The 21,802-nt window shown below is 41.8% G+C and overlaps 1 protein-coding gene across 3 annotated transcripts in view; it reads right to left on the bottom strand.

Annotated features, from left to right (window-relative positions):
- HEATR3 (HEAT repeat containing 3) overlaps nt 1-21,802 on the bottom strand; it is a 191,783-nt gene that overhangs the window by 147,244 nt on the left and 22,737 nt on the right. For 2 of the 3 annotated variants that reach the window (XM_078671370.1, XM_078671369.1), the window contains exons 2-5: nt 17,726-17,898; nt 13,726-13,813; nt 3,788-3,900; nt 2,983-3,092 (exon numbers count right to left, since the gene is read on the bottom strand). In XM_078671370.1, coding sequence (XP_078527496.1) covers nt 2,983-3,092; nt 3,788-3,900; nt 13,726-13,813; nt 17,726-17,898 — 484 coding nt within the window. Of the gene's footprint in view, nt 1-2,982; nt 3,093-3,782; nt 3,901-13,725; nt 13,814-17,725; nt 17,899-21,802 lie in introns of all 3 variants that reach the window. The other variant, XM_078671371.1, reaches the window with a different exon arrangement.

Below are 21,802 nucleotides of genomic sequence, written 5' to 3'. Positions count from 1 at the left end.
GGTGGACCAAAAGCATAATATAAAACTTATGCTTATCTCCAGGAAGCGCAATAAAGATGTGCGTCTGTGCTCAAGAAAGCATGCCATGCAAGCTACTTTGCATTACGTATCACATGTGCAAAACGCACAGGGCAAAGGAGTACACTATTATATAGCATATACTTGTTTTCTACATTTATATGTTTTCTTTTTTATTAATTATCACGCACACGGACTGCTTATTTTAAACTAAATAGTCCTATTGCAGAGCTCTTCGCTAGCAGTACTACGGATTTTACTTGTAAATATAAAAAGCTCTTATGCGTAAAACATCAGTCTCTGCTGTAAAAATAAACAGATCACCGTGGCGTGTTCGCAATGCACAGCCATAGCTCTACTTAAAATGTATGTTATACCACAGGGTGTAGACATATGTTGTCGGGATGCCAAACATTTTTAAACACAATTGCAGGAGGTGAAAATACTATAGTTTAAATAACCAACCGGTGTGCAGCACCAATAGAGCCCGCGTTTCCCAGAGAGCCGAACCGGTTCCTCAGTTGCATGGCAGCGGTTTAAACTACATTTATGCTAAATCAGAAGGGATGTGGCGGCAACGATACCAAATCCAGTTTTAGCTACCTCTGTGCGCGTAGCTTTGTATCTGTGCACATCATACACAGTACAAAAAAGACATCATTCCGTGCTAACAAAACAAATATGTTTTAGGTAATGTAAATAGTGCTGATAAAAAGCACGGTTACAACTACGGGTGAAATTGGCAATAAGTAAACCTGCATAAAGACGCACACCGTTTAACAGTTAAAAACCTTACATTTTAAAGTGCAAATCTGTAATATACCATAGCTAGGAATGTAATAAACGTAAGTGCTGTTTGTTAGTTAGCTCCGTATATTACCTCACACATAAATGTTTAGCGCTGCTTGAATTGTAAAAATAACTCCTGTGCCTGCCCACTAAAATATGCTTGTTCTTAAAAAAAACATGCGATCCCAAGCAGCAGCTGCGCTGAATACGTGACACAACGAGTGTCTGCTTACACATTTAAAAGCGAGTAAGGCACTCGTCTTTCTTTTTTTTACCAAAAAGTCTATAAAACATCGGGATTGCTAACAAAATATCACACGGAGTAGCGCTGCACATTAATAATAATTTCGAGCACTTTGCTATTTAGATTGTAACAGCGCAGCCTCCTCGATCCTTTTCAATTAGCATCAGCTACAATAGTTATATTCAGGGGGTACAACACGTTTAAAAGCATATTGTCCTCAAAAAAACTCCTGATCCCAAGCAGCAAACATGCGAAATACGTCCGACACAGGTTACAAAGCATATAGAGCCCTCCTCTTTCTATAACTAAATTGCTTGTTTTTAAAAAAAACACATGATCCCAAGCAGCAGCCGCGCTGAATACGTGACACAACGAGTGTCTGCTTACAGATTTAAAGGCGAGTAAGACGTGTAAGGCTATAAAACATCGGGACAGCTAACAAAACCTCACGTGCTTAAACAAACAAGAACATCGCCAAAAGAAACAAGACGGAGGGAAGAGAGGGGAGGGGGGAGGAGAAATGCGACACGGCGGGAAGGGGCAGGCAGGATGACTCAGGGGAGGGGGCGGAGCGGGGCAGAGCGGCATGTGGGTGTGAAGAAGCCGGGCCTTTGAAGTGAAGCTAAGCTTCACTTCAAAGGTGTCGGAGGAATGCGGGCGGCTGTGCACGCGCTTTTAAGCTCAATGCACATGCGCATTGAGCTTAAAAGTCACGGGCACTGCAAGGAATCGCCACGATTCCTTGCAAGTTAGATAAAGAGTCGATGAGCCCCTATAGTCTCGCTTGCTCGATGCGCATGCGCATCGACAGGCGAGACCTAATGAGGGACCTTCAAGCTGCTCACACACACCTACAAAGCCCTCCACAACACCGGACCCCAATACCTCAACAAAAGAATCTTCTTCTACGCCTCCAAGAGAAACCTCAGCTCTGCTGAACAGGCATTGGCCGATATCACCCGCATCCACAGAGCCAGAACAGGAGGTAGATCCTTCTCCTACATCGTGGCCAAGCACTGGAACAAACTGCCCCTCCGCATCAGACAAGGCCCTACACTGAAAGCATTCAGGAAGAGCCTCAAGACCTGGCTTTTCCAATGACCGGAGCTGCCCAAATGCCCCCCCCCCCCACAGTGCTTTGAGACCCTCACAGGTGAGTAGTGCACTCTATAAAACCCTGATTGATTGATTGATAGGCCAACAGAGTGTGTGTTTGAGCGTTATCAAGAGATACTGCCATTGGTTTGGCTCTCTGTAACTCTTACGGGTAATGAAACGAGCAGTGCTGCCTTCTTGAATATACACATAATCCCTGAGATCAGATTGGTTTGGCTTCACCTCTGAGACCTACTTTGAGGGTGCTGGTGAGCTACCAGTAGCTCCTGCGCTACTGGTTAGAGACACCTGCTATAGCTCATCCAGAACTCGGCAGACAGGCACATACTCAACCTCCCAAACAGAACTCACATTACAACACACCTCAGGAACTACACTGGCTTCCAGTACACAAAAGTGCTCAATTTAAACTCCTCACCCACACATTCAAGGCACCCACACATTTAAGGCACTCCACAACTCATGCCCGACCTACCTGAACAGTCACATCTTCCACCAACCATCCAGCCATACACTGTTGCTCTGCAGGACTCCTACAAGCAACCATCCAATGCATACACAGAACATGTTCAGGACGAGCGTTCTCTTTAATTACTTCTAAAGAGCGGAACAGCCTCCCTTTCCACATCAGAACCTCCTCCTCTCTTCTTTAATTCAGCAAGAAGATGAAGAAAATGCTTTTTAATTAACCAACTTACAATAGGTAGAGCTAGGTACACACCACCTATTCAGCATCAGAATAACCTAGTGAGTGCTAATGCGCTTTACAAATGCACATAAATTAACTAAATATACACATTACACTATACACATACCTGCTGAAATTGCCAATTCTACGTTTGTAGGAAATTTCTTCAGACATCGTAGTACAAGGTCCAGACAACATTCCTTGTTGAACAGGGAGACTGCTCTGCTGCTACTTTCACTAAATGTGCAACAAAAAGATGATGGCTTTTAGTATGTGAGCGAGGGTGTGGCATTATCAAATATGAAACCGAAGCATCATATCAGCCATTATTATTCTCTGGTATGCAAAGAGCACAGGCACTTCAGCTAACGCTTGGTGCATTTTGCTTCCAGTAACCCCAGGAAATTTTACTCCTGTCCAAGTTTACAGTACCAACAGTCCCACATTCACCATTACCCGATTCAGATGCACATTAGCATTATTTCAAACATATCTGGCAGCCATTTAAGTGTTTGCTTCATTCCAGAACGAGGACACTAGTACACACTGCATTAAGATTCTAAATCGAGTCAAAGGTCTTAATTCTTCCATTAGTGAATGAATTTAGGCCTTATTTGGAGGCACGAAAACTATAACTGGACAATTAATTCTCAGAGATCCAAACATTCACTTCAAACCTGGACTGAGGTGTTATTGTGTCGTTTTCTTCAGCAAATAGGAGTGGAATAAAATGAAATGGCAACTTCACAAGAGTTGTGAATCTGCACCCAACAGGCATTTTTCTCCTAGAGATTTCTAACAGTTTTGCAGCTGTAAAATCAGGTCAGCATTAATGACATGGAAAGTGGAGTAGCAAATAACAATACTAGCTAACTTGTAACCTCAACACAGGTCAAATCAAAAGAAAAAACTTACACACACCATTACCTTACCACAGATTCCATAGCAGGTTAATAGCTTCATTAGCTATATCTTCAACATAATTTTTGCTGGGTTCTTGCTCCTTTCTATCAAGTTCAACACTTGTCTCTAGCCCACTGCTACACTGAAATATACAAGTACATTTAAGAAACGATTAGGTCACAAGACAGTTCTCTTAACTGAAATGCAGTTTACATACACAATTAGGGACACAAAACCTAAGAAGCTGAAAACAATATACCATTGTCCAAGGTGAGAATGCCTCTTTTAGAGAGAAAGTGTATATCAGAATTTAATTGCATGACAATTACATTAAATGCCACTACAGTAAGTAGAACTACAATTAAGTGTGAGGCCTGATCTTGGAGTTCTAGTCAGTGGTTACGGAGCTCTATGAAGAGTGGGCAACATTGTTTGTGTCAAAAGCCAAAACTATTGTTACATTTCCACTGGCAAACCCAATTACTACCTTTAGACACTGGACTCTCCAGGCAAAGTGAAGTTGAGCAGTAAAAGCTTACTGCAGGAGGCGACTGAGTTAGAAACTGATGCACCACAACCTCTTGAATCACAGAACTCCTCAGCTACAGTGTTAACAGCGTGATTACGAATTTACCACAAATTTACCCTGTGCTGCAGAATTTGGAAAGTTCAGTAAATTAAAAAAAAAACTTAAGCTGAAACAGATCGAAAGTACGATTTGCGGTGTGCAGCACTGCACAAGACACTGAAAAGTTCCAGAGGCCATACAGAAGCAACATAGTGCAAAATGTCAACTACTGAGAAGTCATCAAACATACATCGAAAGAATAGACTAAAATATGATACAAGGTTGTTAAAACCCCGTTCGACTGGGCCAGTGGGCAGGCAGGTTCTACTTGGCCTCAACGGTGACTGTTTGCCTCTGTGAACTGGGCTAAGTGCAACCCCCTTCCACACATGACTTTTAAAGGGTAATGAGTGTGAACAGTCAAAGAAGTAGTGCGTGATTCCAGAGCTCAGCTCTCAACAAGCAACCAACAGACATAACTACAATATCCAGTCTAGTTCTGGTCTTTAAAAAACAAAAAGAACTTAGCACTTTTTAATCACACAAGGGTACTAAATTCTACATAGTCCAACTTAGCATAGAGATTAGTGATCCTGAGTGCAATTCCCCCCTGTGGTGCTACACTCCGAGATCCTTGGAGCTAATCCCACCAAGGTGAAAGAGCCCTTGATGGCTTAACCCTCCCAGTTATCAGGTAAAACATGAATCCAACTGAGATGCAGTCTCAATTTTTCTCACAAGTCAAACACGCACCCTGGTGTGTTGCAGGTATGTAATAGTCTATTTCTTCCTGAGCACATCAGACTGCACAGCTGCACTCCCAATGTGGAAGATGAAGCGAATGAAGTCTGTCCCAAAGACTACCAAGCAGGCCAGGCGGGCCAGTCTCTATACATGTGAAAACTAAGTTGATGGACGGAGCGCTGAAACGTTTCAGACACTCACCCCCAGTCACAGATCTGGGTTGAATCCATCATCATTCTTTAGCTCACTGCGCCACCCCAGTTCAGACCCAGCCATGGGAACAGTCCAGCCCAAACTGCCAAGCCAGGTCTTCCCTGGACCGAAAACAAGCATCCTGGGACCAGGTTCAGGGTAACACCCCTCATCAGCCAGGGTAGCTTAAATCCAGTGGCAAAGTGAGCACGATGCATGTTTCCAGTCCAGGGAGGACCTGCAGTAACCATAGTAGATGCAGACCCAACTGGGCAAATAGGCAGTTGCATCCCAGACAGGGTAAGATAAGCATTTGCAGGCACGATCAAGCCAATGCAGGAACCACAAGAGATGCAGCCCTAATGGGGCTTAAAGGCATAGATGCTTGAAGTGATTTCCACCAGGAACCAATTTTAAAAGACAAGGGTAACCCGCTGCAGTGCAACCACTCCTTACTTGCTCTCAGGTAGTCAGTCCTCTCTCGATGTACCACAGTCCCTGGGTCTTGGTAGGCCTCTTGATTCCTGGACAGTTTCTCCTCTTGCTGGGCCATGGAGGCTCCTCCACCTCTCAGCAGGCATACAGGCTTTTAGGCCCTACATGCAGATCCTCAGATCCTCTAGCAGAGAGTAGACTTCAGCAGATGTCCCTTCACATATGGTAGACTCGCTATCATGTAGATACTACCTTTGGTCATATGGCAGTCCTTAGAATACTTTGTGAAGCATTCCTTTCTCTGGTCATGAAGGAACTGGAACAAAGTGGGTGGTTTCGGTCCCACTTACATGCACAATTTCTAGACAGGAAATGTGGATCCCCTGCCAAACTTCAGGACCAGTTTGAGGTAGTTCTCAGTCCAAATGTTCTTCACACTCTGTTCTCCAGACACAACCTTTATGTAGCGAGGTGCTTCTCAGAGCAGGTAGCAATGGGGTGGTCTCTAGACTGAAGCACCCACAGCATAGGGACAATGCAGTGTGAGGTTTCTACACCTCTCTGTAGCAGAGCTTTCCAAACTGTGTGTCACAAAATGTTAGTGTGTAGGTGTCGTGTGAAAGTAGCAAGCGCAGTAAAGGTGCCGATTAATATGGTACACTATGATATTCTCCTTCCGTCGTATCCATGTATGCATACCACAGTCGGGGGAATCACACAGGTAATGCGCATCAGGTTTTAACAGCAGAAATGGGGCATCACTACGTGACCATGCACACACTGCGCACTCTGTGTGGACAGGGGGTTATTTTAGAGAGAAGTTGAGAAAGCCCACTGCTTCCCGAACAACATTATGAAAATTCGATGGATGCCTTTTTTTTCCTGCCACTTGATAACAGCGGTGCTTCATACCTACTTTAACCATGATCGGCGAGCAGAAATAGTGATCTTCATAATCGTAAAGCAGCACATCAACTATAAGACCTCTAAATCAAGAGGCATAAAGCAGCTCTAAATACAAGTACAAACCTTATTGTCTGTCATGTTCTTGTTAAGTTACTTAAATTGCAATTGAAATTATGGGGAGGGGTACCAGGCAGGGCTGCCCCCTCTCGCCCTACCTGTTCGCCTTGGCTATGGAGCCATTGGCTGCATGGGTACGTATGGACACGCAGATGCGGGGGTTTGAATGGGACCACGGCCTGTCGGATAGAATAGCGCTATATGTGGATGATGTCCTGTTCTTTTTGAAGGACCTCAATAGGTCAGGCCCCGTCTCCTGCGCATCCTGCAGATCTTTGTCGAGACTTCAGGGCTGTACATGAACCCACGTAAATCAACACTTTGGGTGCTGGGGAGTGGTCAGGCGGTGGGAGACTGGGCCTCAGCGCTTCAGGTGGCAGTCGGGGGCATTAAATATCTGGGGGGTGTTCCGGTCAGAGATCCCCGCAGTTTCTTGGGAGCGGAACGTGGCGCCGGTCTGGGAGCGGACCCGGGCGGATATTAAAACACGGTCCCGCATACCCCTGACTATATATGGCACGTCGGCCATTTTTAAAATGGAAGCCCTGCCTCGGCTGCTCTACCACCTGCCAAATCACCCCTATCATATCGCGCCTCATTGGTTCCGACAAGTGAACTCAGTTTTAGGACAATTTCTTTGGGTGGTTCAGTCCGGGTGGCGCTACGCACTTGCTTTCGGTCAACGTATAGTGGTGGCCTGGCGACCTCTGATGTCCTCTCTTATTATCAAGCTTCGCATCTCCTAGTGTTGAATCAATGGTGGTATGGGGACAGGGGGGACCCGGCCTATAACCTGGAACGGTTTCTGATGGGGCTCCACACATTAGATACTATTCTAAATGCAGCACAGAGGCGAAAGGCGCTGCCACCGGTTACACAGGTAGTGTTTGACATTTGGAAACAAGCCCTGCGTCGAATGGGGTGGTGGAAGACCCTGACCGAAGAAACTTCCCTTTAGCATAATGGCCGCTACCTGGCCTGGCAACACTACAGGGCTTTACGGGGTGGGACGCCATAGTGATATCTAAATTGGGGGATGTCATGTCAGGGGTGTCACTTAAGTCATTCCAGGAGCTGAGCACGGAATATAATATGCCCGGCACCCAATTTTTTAGATACCTACAGTTCCGCCACGCTCTTGCCCCATACCTGGAGGGGTTGACCTCCCTCCCCGAGTTTAGCCCCTTAGAAGCTAGGGTTTTCATGGGCGATATAGAGACTAAGAAAATATCACGTATATATATATATATATCAGTCCCTGACCATACATTGCTCCTCTACATTGCAGAAGCTGAGGGAGACTTGGGAGGATGACATTGGAACACTGGAGGAAGAGGACTGGAATGAGGCCCTAGCAAGCCCTAGAGGTGCTTCCAAATCTGTCCGCCTCAGGCTTATCCAATTTAAATACCTACATAGGGTGTATTTTACTAGGCGGAGGCTGTGGAAGGCGGGCCTCATTGCGTCTCCGGACTGTACTAGATATGGCCAGGAGGTAGGGACATTCCTGCACACGCTGTGGAATTGTAGCCACTTAGATTCTGGAACGGGGTATGGAATGGATTAGATGAGGCACTGGGGTGTGTGCTCCCGCATACACCACACTTAGGCCTATTGCATGTGATGGATGGAGTGGGTGGTAACATCTACAAGAGACACTTACTGCTGCTGGGGCTCACGGTGGCCAAGAGAGATATAGCCAGGGCGCGGAAGGACCCGAGGGCCCCGTCACTAGTGGCGTGGAAGAGAGGGCTTGACTTTTGCATGGGGATGAGAAACCCATATTTCTTGCCCGGGGATGCCCACGTAAGCACTATAAAATTTGGAAGCGCTGGCCCGACTTCAGGGGCCTATGGCTTGAACCTCCGCCAGGACAGGACCCTATACTGGACATTTGAGAGCGCTGTGTGGACAGATGAGGGCGTACTGATTGCCGAAAAGTTAGTAACAGTTCGGGGGGGGGGGGGGGGAGAGATCCGGGCAGGGGGGAGGGGCGTTCTTTGCATTTACTATGTTCACTTGTTACCGCTGTAAAAGTCAAGGTGGATTGCGATGTCATTCTTGGATACATTTGACTGGCAGATACCTCTGGGGTACAGAGCTCTGCGATATGTTTGCGATCTGTCAATAAAATGTGTTTTTAAAAAAAATAAAAAAATTGTAGTTGAACAAATGTGTTTTAAAAAAAAAAATTGTAGTTGAACAAGTTTCTAATTAAGAAAGGAAAAGCTGGTGAAGAAGACGTATGCAACAAACAAAATGTAGCGACTAAAGAGGAAACAATGCAAGAATCAACTGCTGAATGGTCTGTATTGGTACTTAAGAAGTGTAAAGGAAAAATTTCTAATCCTCGTTTATACAATAAACTTTATGGGAAACTGGGGTTCACAATTTCAGGTAATGAAAACAATCATTGTCCCCAGTGTTGGCTGTGGGCATATACTTGCAAAGGAAAGTAGGGTACCAAAGAAGTAAAAGCATTGTTTTACCTCAAAACAGTCATTTGTCAGAAAAAACAGTAGAATACTTTGAGCTTTCAGAATCTATAAAAAAGCAGTCTGCATAATTCACAAAAGGAATGAAGACATCAGTAAAAGCTCAAAAACAAGTTACTTGGTTGCTTAAATAATTGCCAAAAACAAGAAGCCATACTATTGCCGAAAGCACCAGAAAGGAATCTTGCTGTGCTATTGTTCGGACAATGTCTGGGCCAGAATTCGAGATCGAAGTTAATAAAATCCCCTTGGCAGATAACACGATTGGAAGACGTATCAAGACATGTCTGATAACATTAAGCTGCAAATGAAGGATACTTTTCAAAAGATGATCTTTACATTGCAATTATGAATCAACAGATGTCAGTGAGTTAGCACAATTACTGGTTTTTACTACGTTTCATTCCTACAGACAGAATTATTGAGCAATTATAGCATTGCCTGCAACTTCCAATGAGAACTAGAGATCAAGATATATTTAAAACTTTAGATTGCTTCATTAAGGAAAATAATTTTCAATGGTTAAATTGTGTAGGAATATGCACAGATGGCGCACCCTCAAAGGTTGATTCCAGAAAAGGTTTTATAGCTTTAGCAAAGAAAGAGAATGAAAATATTTTAAGTAATCACTGCTTTTCACATCGCGAAGCACTAGCCGCGCAAACTATTGGAAATTAATTAAGAAAAGTTATGGACAAAATGGATCAAAAGGTCAATTACATTAAAAGTAGACCTCTTAAATCAAGATTATTTCTCATATTTGTGAACAAATGGGGCAAGGTTTAAAAACCTTCTACCACAGACATTTGTTGTCTCTGAAGAGGTAGAGAGCTTTTTCATGTATACAAATTGAGGTAAATGACGCTTAAAACTTTGAAGAAAATCAGCAAATTGAATTATGCGATCTAAATAAATTAAATAAAATAAAAATAAATAAATAAAAATCGGTGCACAAAATTGGATTATCTTGCTAACAAAATCAGTATGCAAGGAAAAGGAGAAACTATCTGAACAGCAGTAGACAAAATGTATGCTGTGAGAGACTAAATAGCAATTTGGTAAAGGAAAGAAAGACATTTGGAAATGCATTTCAGAACTGTGGAATGTGAGTTAAAATGTGATATCAGCTCGCTAATGGTTAACCACTTAACATTGCTCTTAGAGAAAGTTCATCATTACATCCTAAATGTTGAAATTCAAGACTACGATTGGTTCAGAAATCCATTTCTTTCAATTGCAACTGGAAACTTTTATCAGCCGTTTGCATTATCTTTTTGAGTCCCAGAGTTCTTCTGTTCTTGGGTGTCAGGGCGTCAGCACAGTTGGAGATCCACTGGTTGATGTTGGTGATGTCATCAGCTAGGTTGCTGGTTTAGTTGGGTTGGGCTATTTCGAGTGTGCTGCGCAAATCAATTTAGCTATTCTGTTCCAATTATGGCTGTGTTGGTGGAGTTTGAGGGGCACTTTGACTTGGTGTGGAGACTTTGCAATGGATGATGAAGCGGTCGGTCCATGTGACGAAGCCTAAAGTGTGTCTTGAGCGGAGTGTGGGATCCGTGATGGGCTGGGAAAAGTCATATGTTGTGCAGACTTTTGGGAGCACTGGTCATAGGGGTCTTCCACATTGAAATTGCAGAGACGTGGGAAGTTCTTGGAGTTATGTGTGATAATGTCTGAGTCAAGTTCGCCTGGTGCACCAGGTGGTCTGTAAGCCTTTAATTGTGTGTGTGTGTATATGTATATATATATATATATATATATATATATATATACACACACACACACACACACACATTATATATATATATATATATTGTTTTCCAAAGCATCCTCGATATGAAAAGACCACTATAGGTAACACTAAGCAAGACATTTTTTAATATTACTAAAGATGCACGGACTTTCATTACCAGCATGCAGCATTATGCTGTGATTAAAGGTGGCCAATTGCAGATCACCAAAAGGTCACGTGCTAAAAATGTCTGTTTAAATTAATTCCGCCCCATTACATGTCGAAATGCCTGTGACTAAGGGGAATGATCCCCGAAACGCGTTAGGCGAAAGGAACCAACTTTGCACAAGAATAAATGCAGTTTGCCTTGAAACTATTTCTGTTGTTGGAGTGCGCTTTTCATATCGAGGATGCTTTGGAAAACAATATATATATATATATATATATATATATATATATATATATATATATATATATACATATACACACACATATACACACATATACACACACATACATATACATATACACACAAAAAAAGAAGCAGAGTACTCTGGGTAGTTCCCAAGTTTAAATGGACAGCAGCTCCTGTATAGAGCACTCTACATTACCAGCGACACTCTAAACGTGCTCCTCAAATGTCTGTGTTTTATCAAGGTTTTTAAGCCTAAGATTAGCACAGTGCCATCCAAGCAAAGATAAAAAGGGACATAGTCTTTAATCATACAATTAACAAAGTGTGATCCACGCCGAGCGGTAAAATGACAAAAGCCTTTTACCACCCCAGGCACAGTATTCTATCAAAGCCAACCGGGAATGAATTAGAGAAACACTTGACACCTGTTTTGCTATGATTATAGCTCTTTAGAAAGGTTTAGCTTTGCCAAGACACAAGGGAGCACCTAATGTAAAATGACAAAAGTCTTTAACCACTCTAGGCACAGTATTACAGCAGGGTACTGTTTTGATTGAGATATATATATATATATATATATATATATACACACACACACACACACACATACATACATATAATTTAAATGGGCAAAATTTTACATTGTACTAAGTTGCCAGCTCCTGGTCCTGGTAACATTTACAAACTACTCAGCCTTCGGTCTCATGGCTTGAGAGGTCACCAAAACTCCTTGATGGCAATCATGGACTAGGTTATAGATATATTACCAAATTATGTGCTTACAAATTTCGTTTTTTCAAGCAGGAACTAACTATTGAAACTACTTTTTGGTTCTATGCATTAAAAATAACAGAATATTTTGTTATGTAGTTACAAATGTACAATTAGAAAAAAAAAACACCCTTTGTGTTTTTGAAAAAAATAAAAAAACACATTCTGTCTGTAAAAGGGATAGATTATTGAAGATGCGCTCTTCAAGGTACAGCTAAGAACAGGCAGTTTTTGAAATTAGAATATATAGGTTTTGTTAATCTTTCATGACTAGATTGTTGCTATAGCATAGGTTATGAGCAGTGGATTATCAGATTTTGTGGCTGCAGTATTTCCACCATACTTCAGGTTCAATCAGACGTTCCACATAATTGCCAGAGTTCAACAAAAATGTTAATACCTCAAGTGATTCAAAATACTGTTAGCGAATATTTCCCAGATTTCACAGGTCCCTGGGTAGCATGAATTTTTAGATCACTGTGCTTTGTGCAACAAAAGCAACCAAACGTGTACTGTCTGAATTTATATATACACATTACAAAATGGCACTTGCCATTGTGTAGTTATGGTTTAACCACACGTTTTATTCAAAACGCATTGTATACTCTATTATAACTCCTGACCCAAGGGTGGATCTGCATGGACTTTGGCAGAGAGAAGACAGACAGAAAAAAAATGGGCGCAAGACCTGTGGCCAATGGCTGCTTCATAGGGCCATAAGCACCTGGGGTTAGCCGCCGGGCCTGACCCAGCTGCATCTGGAAAAATAATCTGCGTTGTCTGCCTAATGCCAAACAATTTGCAAAATGTCACTGGACAAAAAAGTTAACCAAGCAAGAGTGTACACTGCAGGCACCATGATTTATATAGTGCATGATGCATACCATAACTCGAAAATGTCAGTGCTTTTACTTGAGCTAGAACCATGACTCAGTATTAACTGTTTTTTATTCGGTAACATATTATAAACACCCACAAGTAGATATCGGATCTCAAGGTGGAAGAACATTGTTTTCATTCTAGCTTACTTGGGGGAGAAAAAAAAAAAATCACATGATCCTTGCAATGCTAGAACTACTACTGAAATTGGATTCAAATGATCAAATCTGCCAAAAGGAGTTAGAAATGTTAGACAAATACTCAGCTTTCACTGGAAATTAAAAGTGGCACAAGTGATACACTGCAGTTGTTGATGCCAGTTTAGAACCAGAAAATGCTTTGCTTCTTACCCAGAACATCTAAGTGCCAACAAGGGTCAGTATACGTAGAGAGCTTAAATGCAGTGCACAATTTATATGTAAGAAAAACATAAAAAGAATATGCAGTGCCACACTTAGCTTAATTTCTATTTCAGCTACTGTTGTATTATACTTAATAAATGGATTGCACATTAGGAAACTTTAAGGATGGAAGGATTGGATAAAAGATGATTTGCTATATAAATGACAGTGATCTCCGAATAATGGTTTAGCTAAAGTAGACAAGGTATGTTCTCCTCATACTGCCCATGTTGGAAAACACTTTCAGAAGTGAAGCACAACAGTCTAAAATCTAACACACTGCAGAATGAAAAATTATACACCTTTACTTGCCTCTCTCAAAACTGCAACCAAGGGGGTCATGATATCCTTAGATACCATGTCATCACAAACTTCAAATCCACCGCAGGCACTTAAGTTTCTAACAGTAGGAAAAACAAGGGTGCATCACTGGTAAATACATTGCACACATTTGACATTTCAAAAGCAGTGCAGCTCAAAACATTTAAAATATACTTTGTGGTATTTGTACCCTAACTCATCCAGTATAGAGTCAAAATATCGAGTTTTTAATATCGACTAGACAATATCTTGTAAAAAATATAGAATGGACATAATATCGACTCGACATAATATAGACAACAAAAATATCGAATTTAAGGTAAGTTAATATTTTTTATTTTTTGTGTAATATAATTCTGTAGCGGGTTGTGGGTTTATAGGGGAATAGGGTGGGAAGTAATTTAATTATAATTAATCAAATATGTAATTTAATTTATTGGTATTTATTTAGAATTAATTGTTAATTATTAATAGGTAATTAATTAAAATATAATTGGTAATTAAAATCAATTGATTAATTTTTAAATTGTAAATTAATTTATTGTTAATAGGTAATTAATTAGTAGGTAATTTTTATAATTAAATAATTTTAATTTATAAATAATTAGTTAATATATTTTATACAATTGTAAAATATTTTAATTAATTTGTAATTGGTATTACTATTTATGTTATTTATATTTATACATGAAGTATTTACTTTCCCTACTATTGCACTCTCTGGAGTGGGAATAGTAACTTTAACCCCTACGCTATCCAACGCTTTCCCTACTGTTGCACTCTCTGGAGTTGGAATAGTAATTTTAACCCCTACGCTATCCAACGCGTTCCCTACTGTTGCACTCTCTGGAGTGGGAATAGTAATTTTTACCCCTACGCTATCCAACGCTTTCCCTACTGTTGCACTCGCTGGAGTGGGAATAGTAATTTGTACCCCTACGCTATCCAACTCTTTCCCTACTGTTGCACTCACTGGAGTCGTTACAGTAAATTTAAACCTCTTGCTATCCTACGGTAAAAATATTGTATATGTTTTGTTAATATATATATATATATATATATATATATATATATATATATATATATACACATACACACACATACACACTAAAAATAAATAACTTTTTTTAAAGTTACATTAATTATTTTTTAATGTTACGTTTAAGTATTTTAAATAAATTAAAATTAATTTTATTTGTTATTATATTACTTTTAAATTAATTTTAAGACATTTAAAAAATTCGATATTTTGACAGTCTATATTTTTTACACTCGATATTTTGGAGTCGATATTTTTGTACTTACCTGTTTGAAGATAGGAAGTCGATATTTTTGCAGTCGATATTTTTACCTCGATATTTTGTCATCTCGATATTCTGTCAGTGACCCAACTCATCCACAAATAGATTTTTTTTTTACTCAAAGTGCAAAAGTAGTGACTCACCGATTATAGCACATGCTATTCATACAAGCTGACATCTGCGTTAGTTTTATTTCCTACATAATTCAGAGCTGCTTAGTCAAAACAATTGTAAATGCTTGAAAACAGACAAAGAAGTGGTTTAAAACACTAGAACTGCACATTTCGAATCCCTACAAAAATATGCACATTCAGAAAATAATCACCGGAGATGACCAAGAAATGGCCATGGCTGGATGAAAAAAAAATACCTACATATGAAAAATTGGAAATCTGAGCTGCAGATCTTAACCGAAAATGTATATAACATAGGTCATGTACCTGTGTGAGTGCAAGGTTGACTTCTACCATGAGTTTGAGACCTTGGGAACAGCAGATTGCCTCGAAATCTTATGCTGAATTCATAGATCTGCCTGTATGAACTGAAACCAGCTTTTCTCAAATCTAAAACCACTCATCTTACAGGTGTCCCTTTAACGTCAGGGACACAGTGGTCTGGCCACCATCATCACTGAGATACTTAGTACAGATGTTCTTAATATACAAATGCCTTTTTTATGTAGGTTTTCTAGAGTTTTTATGAAACATCCCTCGTGAAGTACCACATTGAAGTGTTTCTTATAACGAAAGTTTGATGCATTTATCCTGCAGAAGGTGGAGATTATCTTATACGATCGATACTCTGTCAATTGAAATAAATGCGATTACTGTTGACAGGATGCAAAATATTTTAGGATTAATTACATTTTCACGCTTTTGCATTAGTGTATTTCAACAGAAAATTTTTGACAGGAGCTCAGTGATAATAGGAAGGAGAAATATTGTTCTAATATTGGAATTTATGTTTTTATAATAGGTTATTGGTGCAGTTTTTAACTAAATATGTAAAATACATTTGTTGGAACTATAATTCTGTGCTAGAATTCTGGTCTTTAAAACAACCCACATACATAACAAATATTGACGAAAGAACTAGGTCTTTATGGAATATTGTTGATTGAATAGGTTTGAGCCATATTACAGGAGAGCTTTTATTTCTGAGTGAGGGAAGCACAAAAAGTGGACTCATTAAAAAGGTTTATTTCTGTATGCATACATTCACAATCCCAGGGTAAGAGAGGCCTGGGTGCACTGGCCATAATGACCTGCTTCAGCAAGGGGGGGTGGGGGTGCATAGTAAAAAAAAAAAAAAAAAAAGAGAGAACTGCAAACAGCCATTTATGTATAGCTGGTATTGGTAAACATTAGGAAAGGGGAGTAAAACAATTCGGAAAGGTTGGTCATAATGGAGGATCTACTTAATACATTACAGAAATATTCCAGTGTGGAATGAGGCACAAACAAAAAAAAGGCATTCATTTGGTTCCTAGTTAGTTCCTTTTGATAAAACTAAATCAACAACTCTTTCAAGAGAGTACATATACATACATTTATTCAACACACTTGTCTAGTCAAGATGAAAATTAGAAAAGACTTGCGTGGTTTGGAAGTAGTCAAAGATTGCTAATAGAGGCTTCCAACCGCTACTTAACACCAATGCAACTGGAGTCAGGCCTGCAGGCAGACCTAGCTGTGGTAAATGAGAGACCTGCACCCATTTGAAAAATGCCCAAGCATGTACATGTCACTTTTGAATAATGGAAAAAGCAGCAAAACTACTTTGGAACAGCATACGTACTTTGCGTTCGTGTACCAATAATAAGAAACAATACACAACTCTTGCTAGTGACCTGACAAATCAAACTACTGAGGTATGGATGAAATTATAGTAAAAATAATGAAACATACACTTGGGGGTCCATTAGGATGACGGGCGGACTTTCCCGCCCGTCATCCTACCGGTGAATGGGACCACCCGCCATAAGGGCGGGGGTTCCGTTTTACATATTAAGATGCGCCCGCCACAGTGGCGGGCGCTTCCCGCATTTGTAGCATTGCGGCGGGCGGTGCTGAAAGCACCGCCCGCCGCAATGCTAAAAATGCACGTTGTGCATTTCAATGCACAATATGACGGGCACCGCGAGGTGCCTGTCATGTTGTGCATTAAAATGCAGGCAGGGGGGTACCATAGGTACCCCCCATGTGCACCCCCCACGGAGTCCTTGGGGGCCCGCAACGGGGACTCCGCATGCCTGTCGCCACGGAAAGGCATTCCCAAATGCCTATCCTAATATGGCTGGCGGTGTCTAATAGACACCGCCACCATATAAACCCTTTTCCGCCCCGGCCGCAAGGCGACCGGGCGGAAAAGCGGCGGACGATCTTTCCGTCCGCCACGGCCAACCATGCCATGATAATATGGCGGGGGGTGTTTTTAGTCAGGATGGCGGGTGGATTGCCCCTGCCAGGCCGGCGGTGGCTACCGCCTGCCTGGCGGGGGCAATCCGCCCGCCATCATAATGGACCCCCTGGTTCCCAAATTCAAAAATCTGTAGAAAGGGGCAGAACATTCAGTTTGCTGCCCCATTCTAGGTTTTTTAATAGAATCAGGGGGGGGTGGGGGGGTACATCACAAGAAATATGAAAACAAACTCCAATAAATTACCAGATAATACTTCATTGCACACTTACCGAAGCGCCCCGGCTGCATTCTCACGAACAGCTAAACTTTTGTCTAGGAGCATTGGGCCTAAACAGCGGACTGCATTCTTCTGCAGAAAGGAAGGGATGATCTGTTTCTGTTGCACAAGCCTAGAAATACTGGCACAGGCATATTCCCGCACCTCAGGGCAATGGCTCTGCAACTGGGAAAATAAAAAAAGTAAATATTGTTTAAGCAGCCTCGCTGCTAATCTCAATGGATAAAGCATTAGGCCAAATATATAAATGTCTGGTCAAACAAAAACATGCAATTCTAAGTAAATATATAGGTTAGTGGCATGTGGGACACTATTCTCAATTCAAAGAGAGATGGAAGCACTTACAATTGTACCAACCTTAAGTATTCATTTGGACATGTAAGAGTGCCAAAGCCTTCCCTTGCAAGTGTGGACTAGCACTGACAGGGCATTGTGTAATCCAGTGGGGATTAGTGACCTTACACGCTGCAACGGTCATGTGTGAAATGTGGCTTAATATGTCAGTGTAACACTAGTACCTTTAGTCTGCCCTTTGTCATAGCACATCTAAATTACTTTGTTGGTTATGCTAAGTACCTGCAATTCAAGCAGGTTTCAAATCTGAGCGAGGTCTCTCCCATACTCTCATGGATATTTACTTGGTTATCTTGTATGAAATAATGTCCACATGATGGGAAGGGATATACAGAATAGGATCCTGGTGGTGCTGGTGCTACGTGGTCAAGGCATTGGTACAGGATTTAGATGTGTACGACATATGTGGTGCGTGCTTTAGAGGGTTATATAGGTGAGGAAAGGTGTCGGTAGGTCACTGGCTTGCATAGTATGTGTGTTGGGGTATATATTTGTGCAAATTGTAAGGGGTTATGCAAGTCATAGTTGGGTTAGAGGATATGTGGTGTATATTATGTGTAGGTGGTAATGTAATAAATATGTCAAAGAGCACATTATAATGTAGGTTATAAGTCATTGTAAAGATAATGGTATAGATGGTTTTGTGGTGAAGCAGGTGGGATAAAGGGTGGGTAAGAGTTCATGCAGCTTTATGGAAATAGTGCATGCAGATAATTAACATGTAAATATGGTGCAGAGATAAGATTTCAATGGGTATAGATAGTAGTTTAGGGGTATCAGCATTAAGACTATGATGCAAGTTTAAGGTAGTGAGCATACAAGGTGTATGTTGTGTTGTGAACGGTGCTGTACATTCTGGTGTCATAGTAATTCTAATTGTATTTATATAGCACCTACTACCCCTGACAAAGCGTTGAATCGTTTTTCGGCGAGTAGCACGCTACTCCGGAACCCAAACGGGTTTAGTGGAGAATTAGTACAGGGAATTATTAATTTAATGTGAGCGGTGGACATGAGCATGTTAGTTGGAATGAAAAGGACAATGGAGGGAAAAAAGGGGGAGGGGTTTGTATTTATATAGCGCTTGGTACACCGGATGATGCATAAAAGCGCTTTGAGGAGTAACACGCTACTCTGAAACCCAAACAGAAGTAGTGGTGAATTAGTACAGGTAATTATTACATTAATTTGTGCAGTGGTCGTAGTGTACCAGTTGGAATGAAAAGGACAGTGGAGGTATGGGAGCGGGAAGGGTCTAGAAAGTGTTTATTTGGAGATCATAGCAGCAGGAGCAGGTTTGGGATGAGTCGAGGGGTAATGTTTATATGTGATGTAAAGCGCTCTGACACCCTGCATTGGGATGAGTAGTGCTATAAAAGAAATAATAGTAATGTGGTGTAGGTGGAGAGTCAAGATGCAAGTTGTAGTGCAATGGGTTATGAGAGATCACAGTGGTTGCTTAGGGTTAAAGTATGATAAATTGTGCAGGTAATGCGGTGTAGGTTAAAAGGTCTGATAGGGGGGGGGGAAGAGAAGTGGTGCACAATGCAAGCAGTGGTCTATTTAAACTTGCTGGCTCACTCCCCAATTTCCTACACAATAAAACAATCGGATATGATTTCTTTCACAGTCTAGCTCTTAAAAATCAGGGACCGATGAAGAAGTTTCATTTCTCCATCCTTTAAACCGAATAGGATATTTAGAGCACATGCAATAAAATAAATCCACATTCCCCTGAAGACTTATCCTATAGAAGGAGTAGTTTCTGTCCTGTAACTCCAGTTCTGTAGTAGGGGTATCTCTGTTATAGTCATAATCTAGTGAATAGTCCCGCCCATGTGCGTGGACCCCGGAGCAATCAAAAATAATCTCTTACAGTGTCAGAAAATGCAGAAAATGCATAGACACTTAAGAGAGAATTTGAAGACAGATAATGCAGCCAAAAAAGGCTACACTGTCCAGTACTTCAACTAGAAATTCCACCACAAAATCCACAAAACAGCAAAGCCTGTACAGATTTCCCTTGCTTAACAGCAAAATCCCTCAGGAATGATAGAGAGAAGAACCTGGACAGACAAGCCCCATAGGCTGCCATTATGTGGCTTAATTAGGATACTGTGCCTTTAAGGAACCTTCCAGAACCTTCTCCCAGTATCCCAGAATGCATAGCAGGTCCAACTTAGTTTCAGTTCTTTTTGAAGGCGTAGAAAAACGCCAGACCTGTAGCATTATGAACATGAATAACTCTCCACCGGGGAGGCGGGAGGGCGCTTATGACTATAACAGAGATACCCCTACTACAGAACTGGAGTTACAGGACAGAAACTACTCCTTCTGTAGTAGGGGATCTCTGTGTATAGTCATAATCTAGTGAATAGAATGGCAAGCCCATCCCCACACCAAGCGGCGGTGGAGAATAAAATAACGCCACTACTGTGCGAACAGATTCCGCAGCGAAGCCTGCCCAACCTGAGCGTCTGCCCTGGCATCAGAGTCCAGGCAGTAATGCTTAGCAAAGGTATGGACCGACTTCCAAGTGGCCGCCTTGCAGATCTCTGCAATGGGAACATTACGGAGCATAGCTGTCGTAGCAGCCTTGCCCCTGGTGGAATGAGCCTTAGGTTTGCCCCCTAAGGTCTTATTAGCTTTGTAGTAACACAACTGTATGCAGGACACAATCCACCTCGAGATGGACTGTTTAGAGGTAGCAAGACCAGTCCTGACTGAGCCATAATTGATGAACAATTGGTCTGACCTACGAATATCTTTAGTCTTATCAAGATAAAACTTCAGCACCCTCCGCACATCCAGGGAATGCAAAGACCTTTCCGCTGGAGATGAAGGGTTCTGAAAGAACGTAGGCAAAGTGATAGTCTGATTGATATGAAAATCAGAAACAACCTTGGGAAGAAACTTAGGGTGAGTACGCATAACAACTTTAGCATTATGAAATACAGTATAAGGTTCTTGGCAACACAATGCCTGAATCTCACTCACCCTGCGGGCCGATGTAATGGCCACGAGGAACGCCGCCTTCCAGGACAGGTGCTGCAACGAAGCCTTATGAATGGGTTCAAAAGGCTCCTTCATCAATCTGGACAGCACCACATTCAGGTCCCATGAAGGCGAAGGAAGCCTGACAGGAGGGAACACTTTCTTCAAGCCTTCCAAAAAATCTTTGATCACAGGGATCTGGAAAAAGGAAGTCTGTGAAGGGCCTTTCCTGTAGGCAGTCAAAGCAGCCAGATGAACCTTAATGGAATGGACATTAAGGCCCGACTGCGCCAGATGTAGCAGATAGGGAAGGATGACATCTTCCTTGCATGTCGTAGGGTCATAGCTCTTAGACCTACACCAGATGCAAAACCTCTTCCACTTGTAAGCATAGGAAGTCCTAGTGGAAGGACGCTTAGACTCTTTCAGTATGTCCATACAATCCTCTGGGAGATTCAGATGGCCATATTGCACTATTTCAGGAGCCATGCCGCCAAACTCAAAGACGAGAGGCTGGGGTGCACCATCCGCCCCCCGAACTTCGTGAGAAGGTCCGGCCATGTGAGGAAGGAGAGAACGGTGGAGCAGGTCCGTGAACCACCACTGTCTGGGCCATTCCGGGGCAATCAGAATCATTCTCGCCCTGGACTGGGACAACTTGATGAGAACCGCCGGAATCAGGGGAATTGGTGGAAAAGCGTACAGAAAGCTGTTCGACCAG

This window comes from Lissotriton helveticus, chromosome 12 (assembly GCF_964261635.1).
Source record: "Lissotriton helveticus chromosome 12, aLisHel1.1, whole genome shotgun sequence".
Taxonomy (NCBI): domain Eukaryota; kingdom Metazoa; phylum Chordata; class Amphibia; order Caudata; family Salamandridae; genus Lissotriton; species Lissotriton helveticus.
The sequence above is the reverse complement of the archived record's forward strand: the minus strand, read 5'-3'. Positions and strand labels throughout refer to the sequence as shown.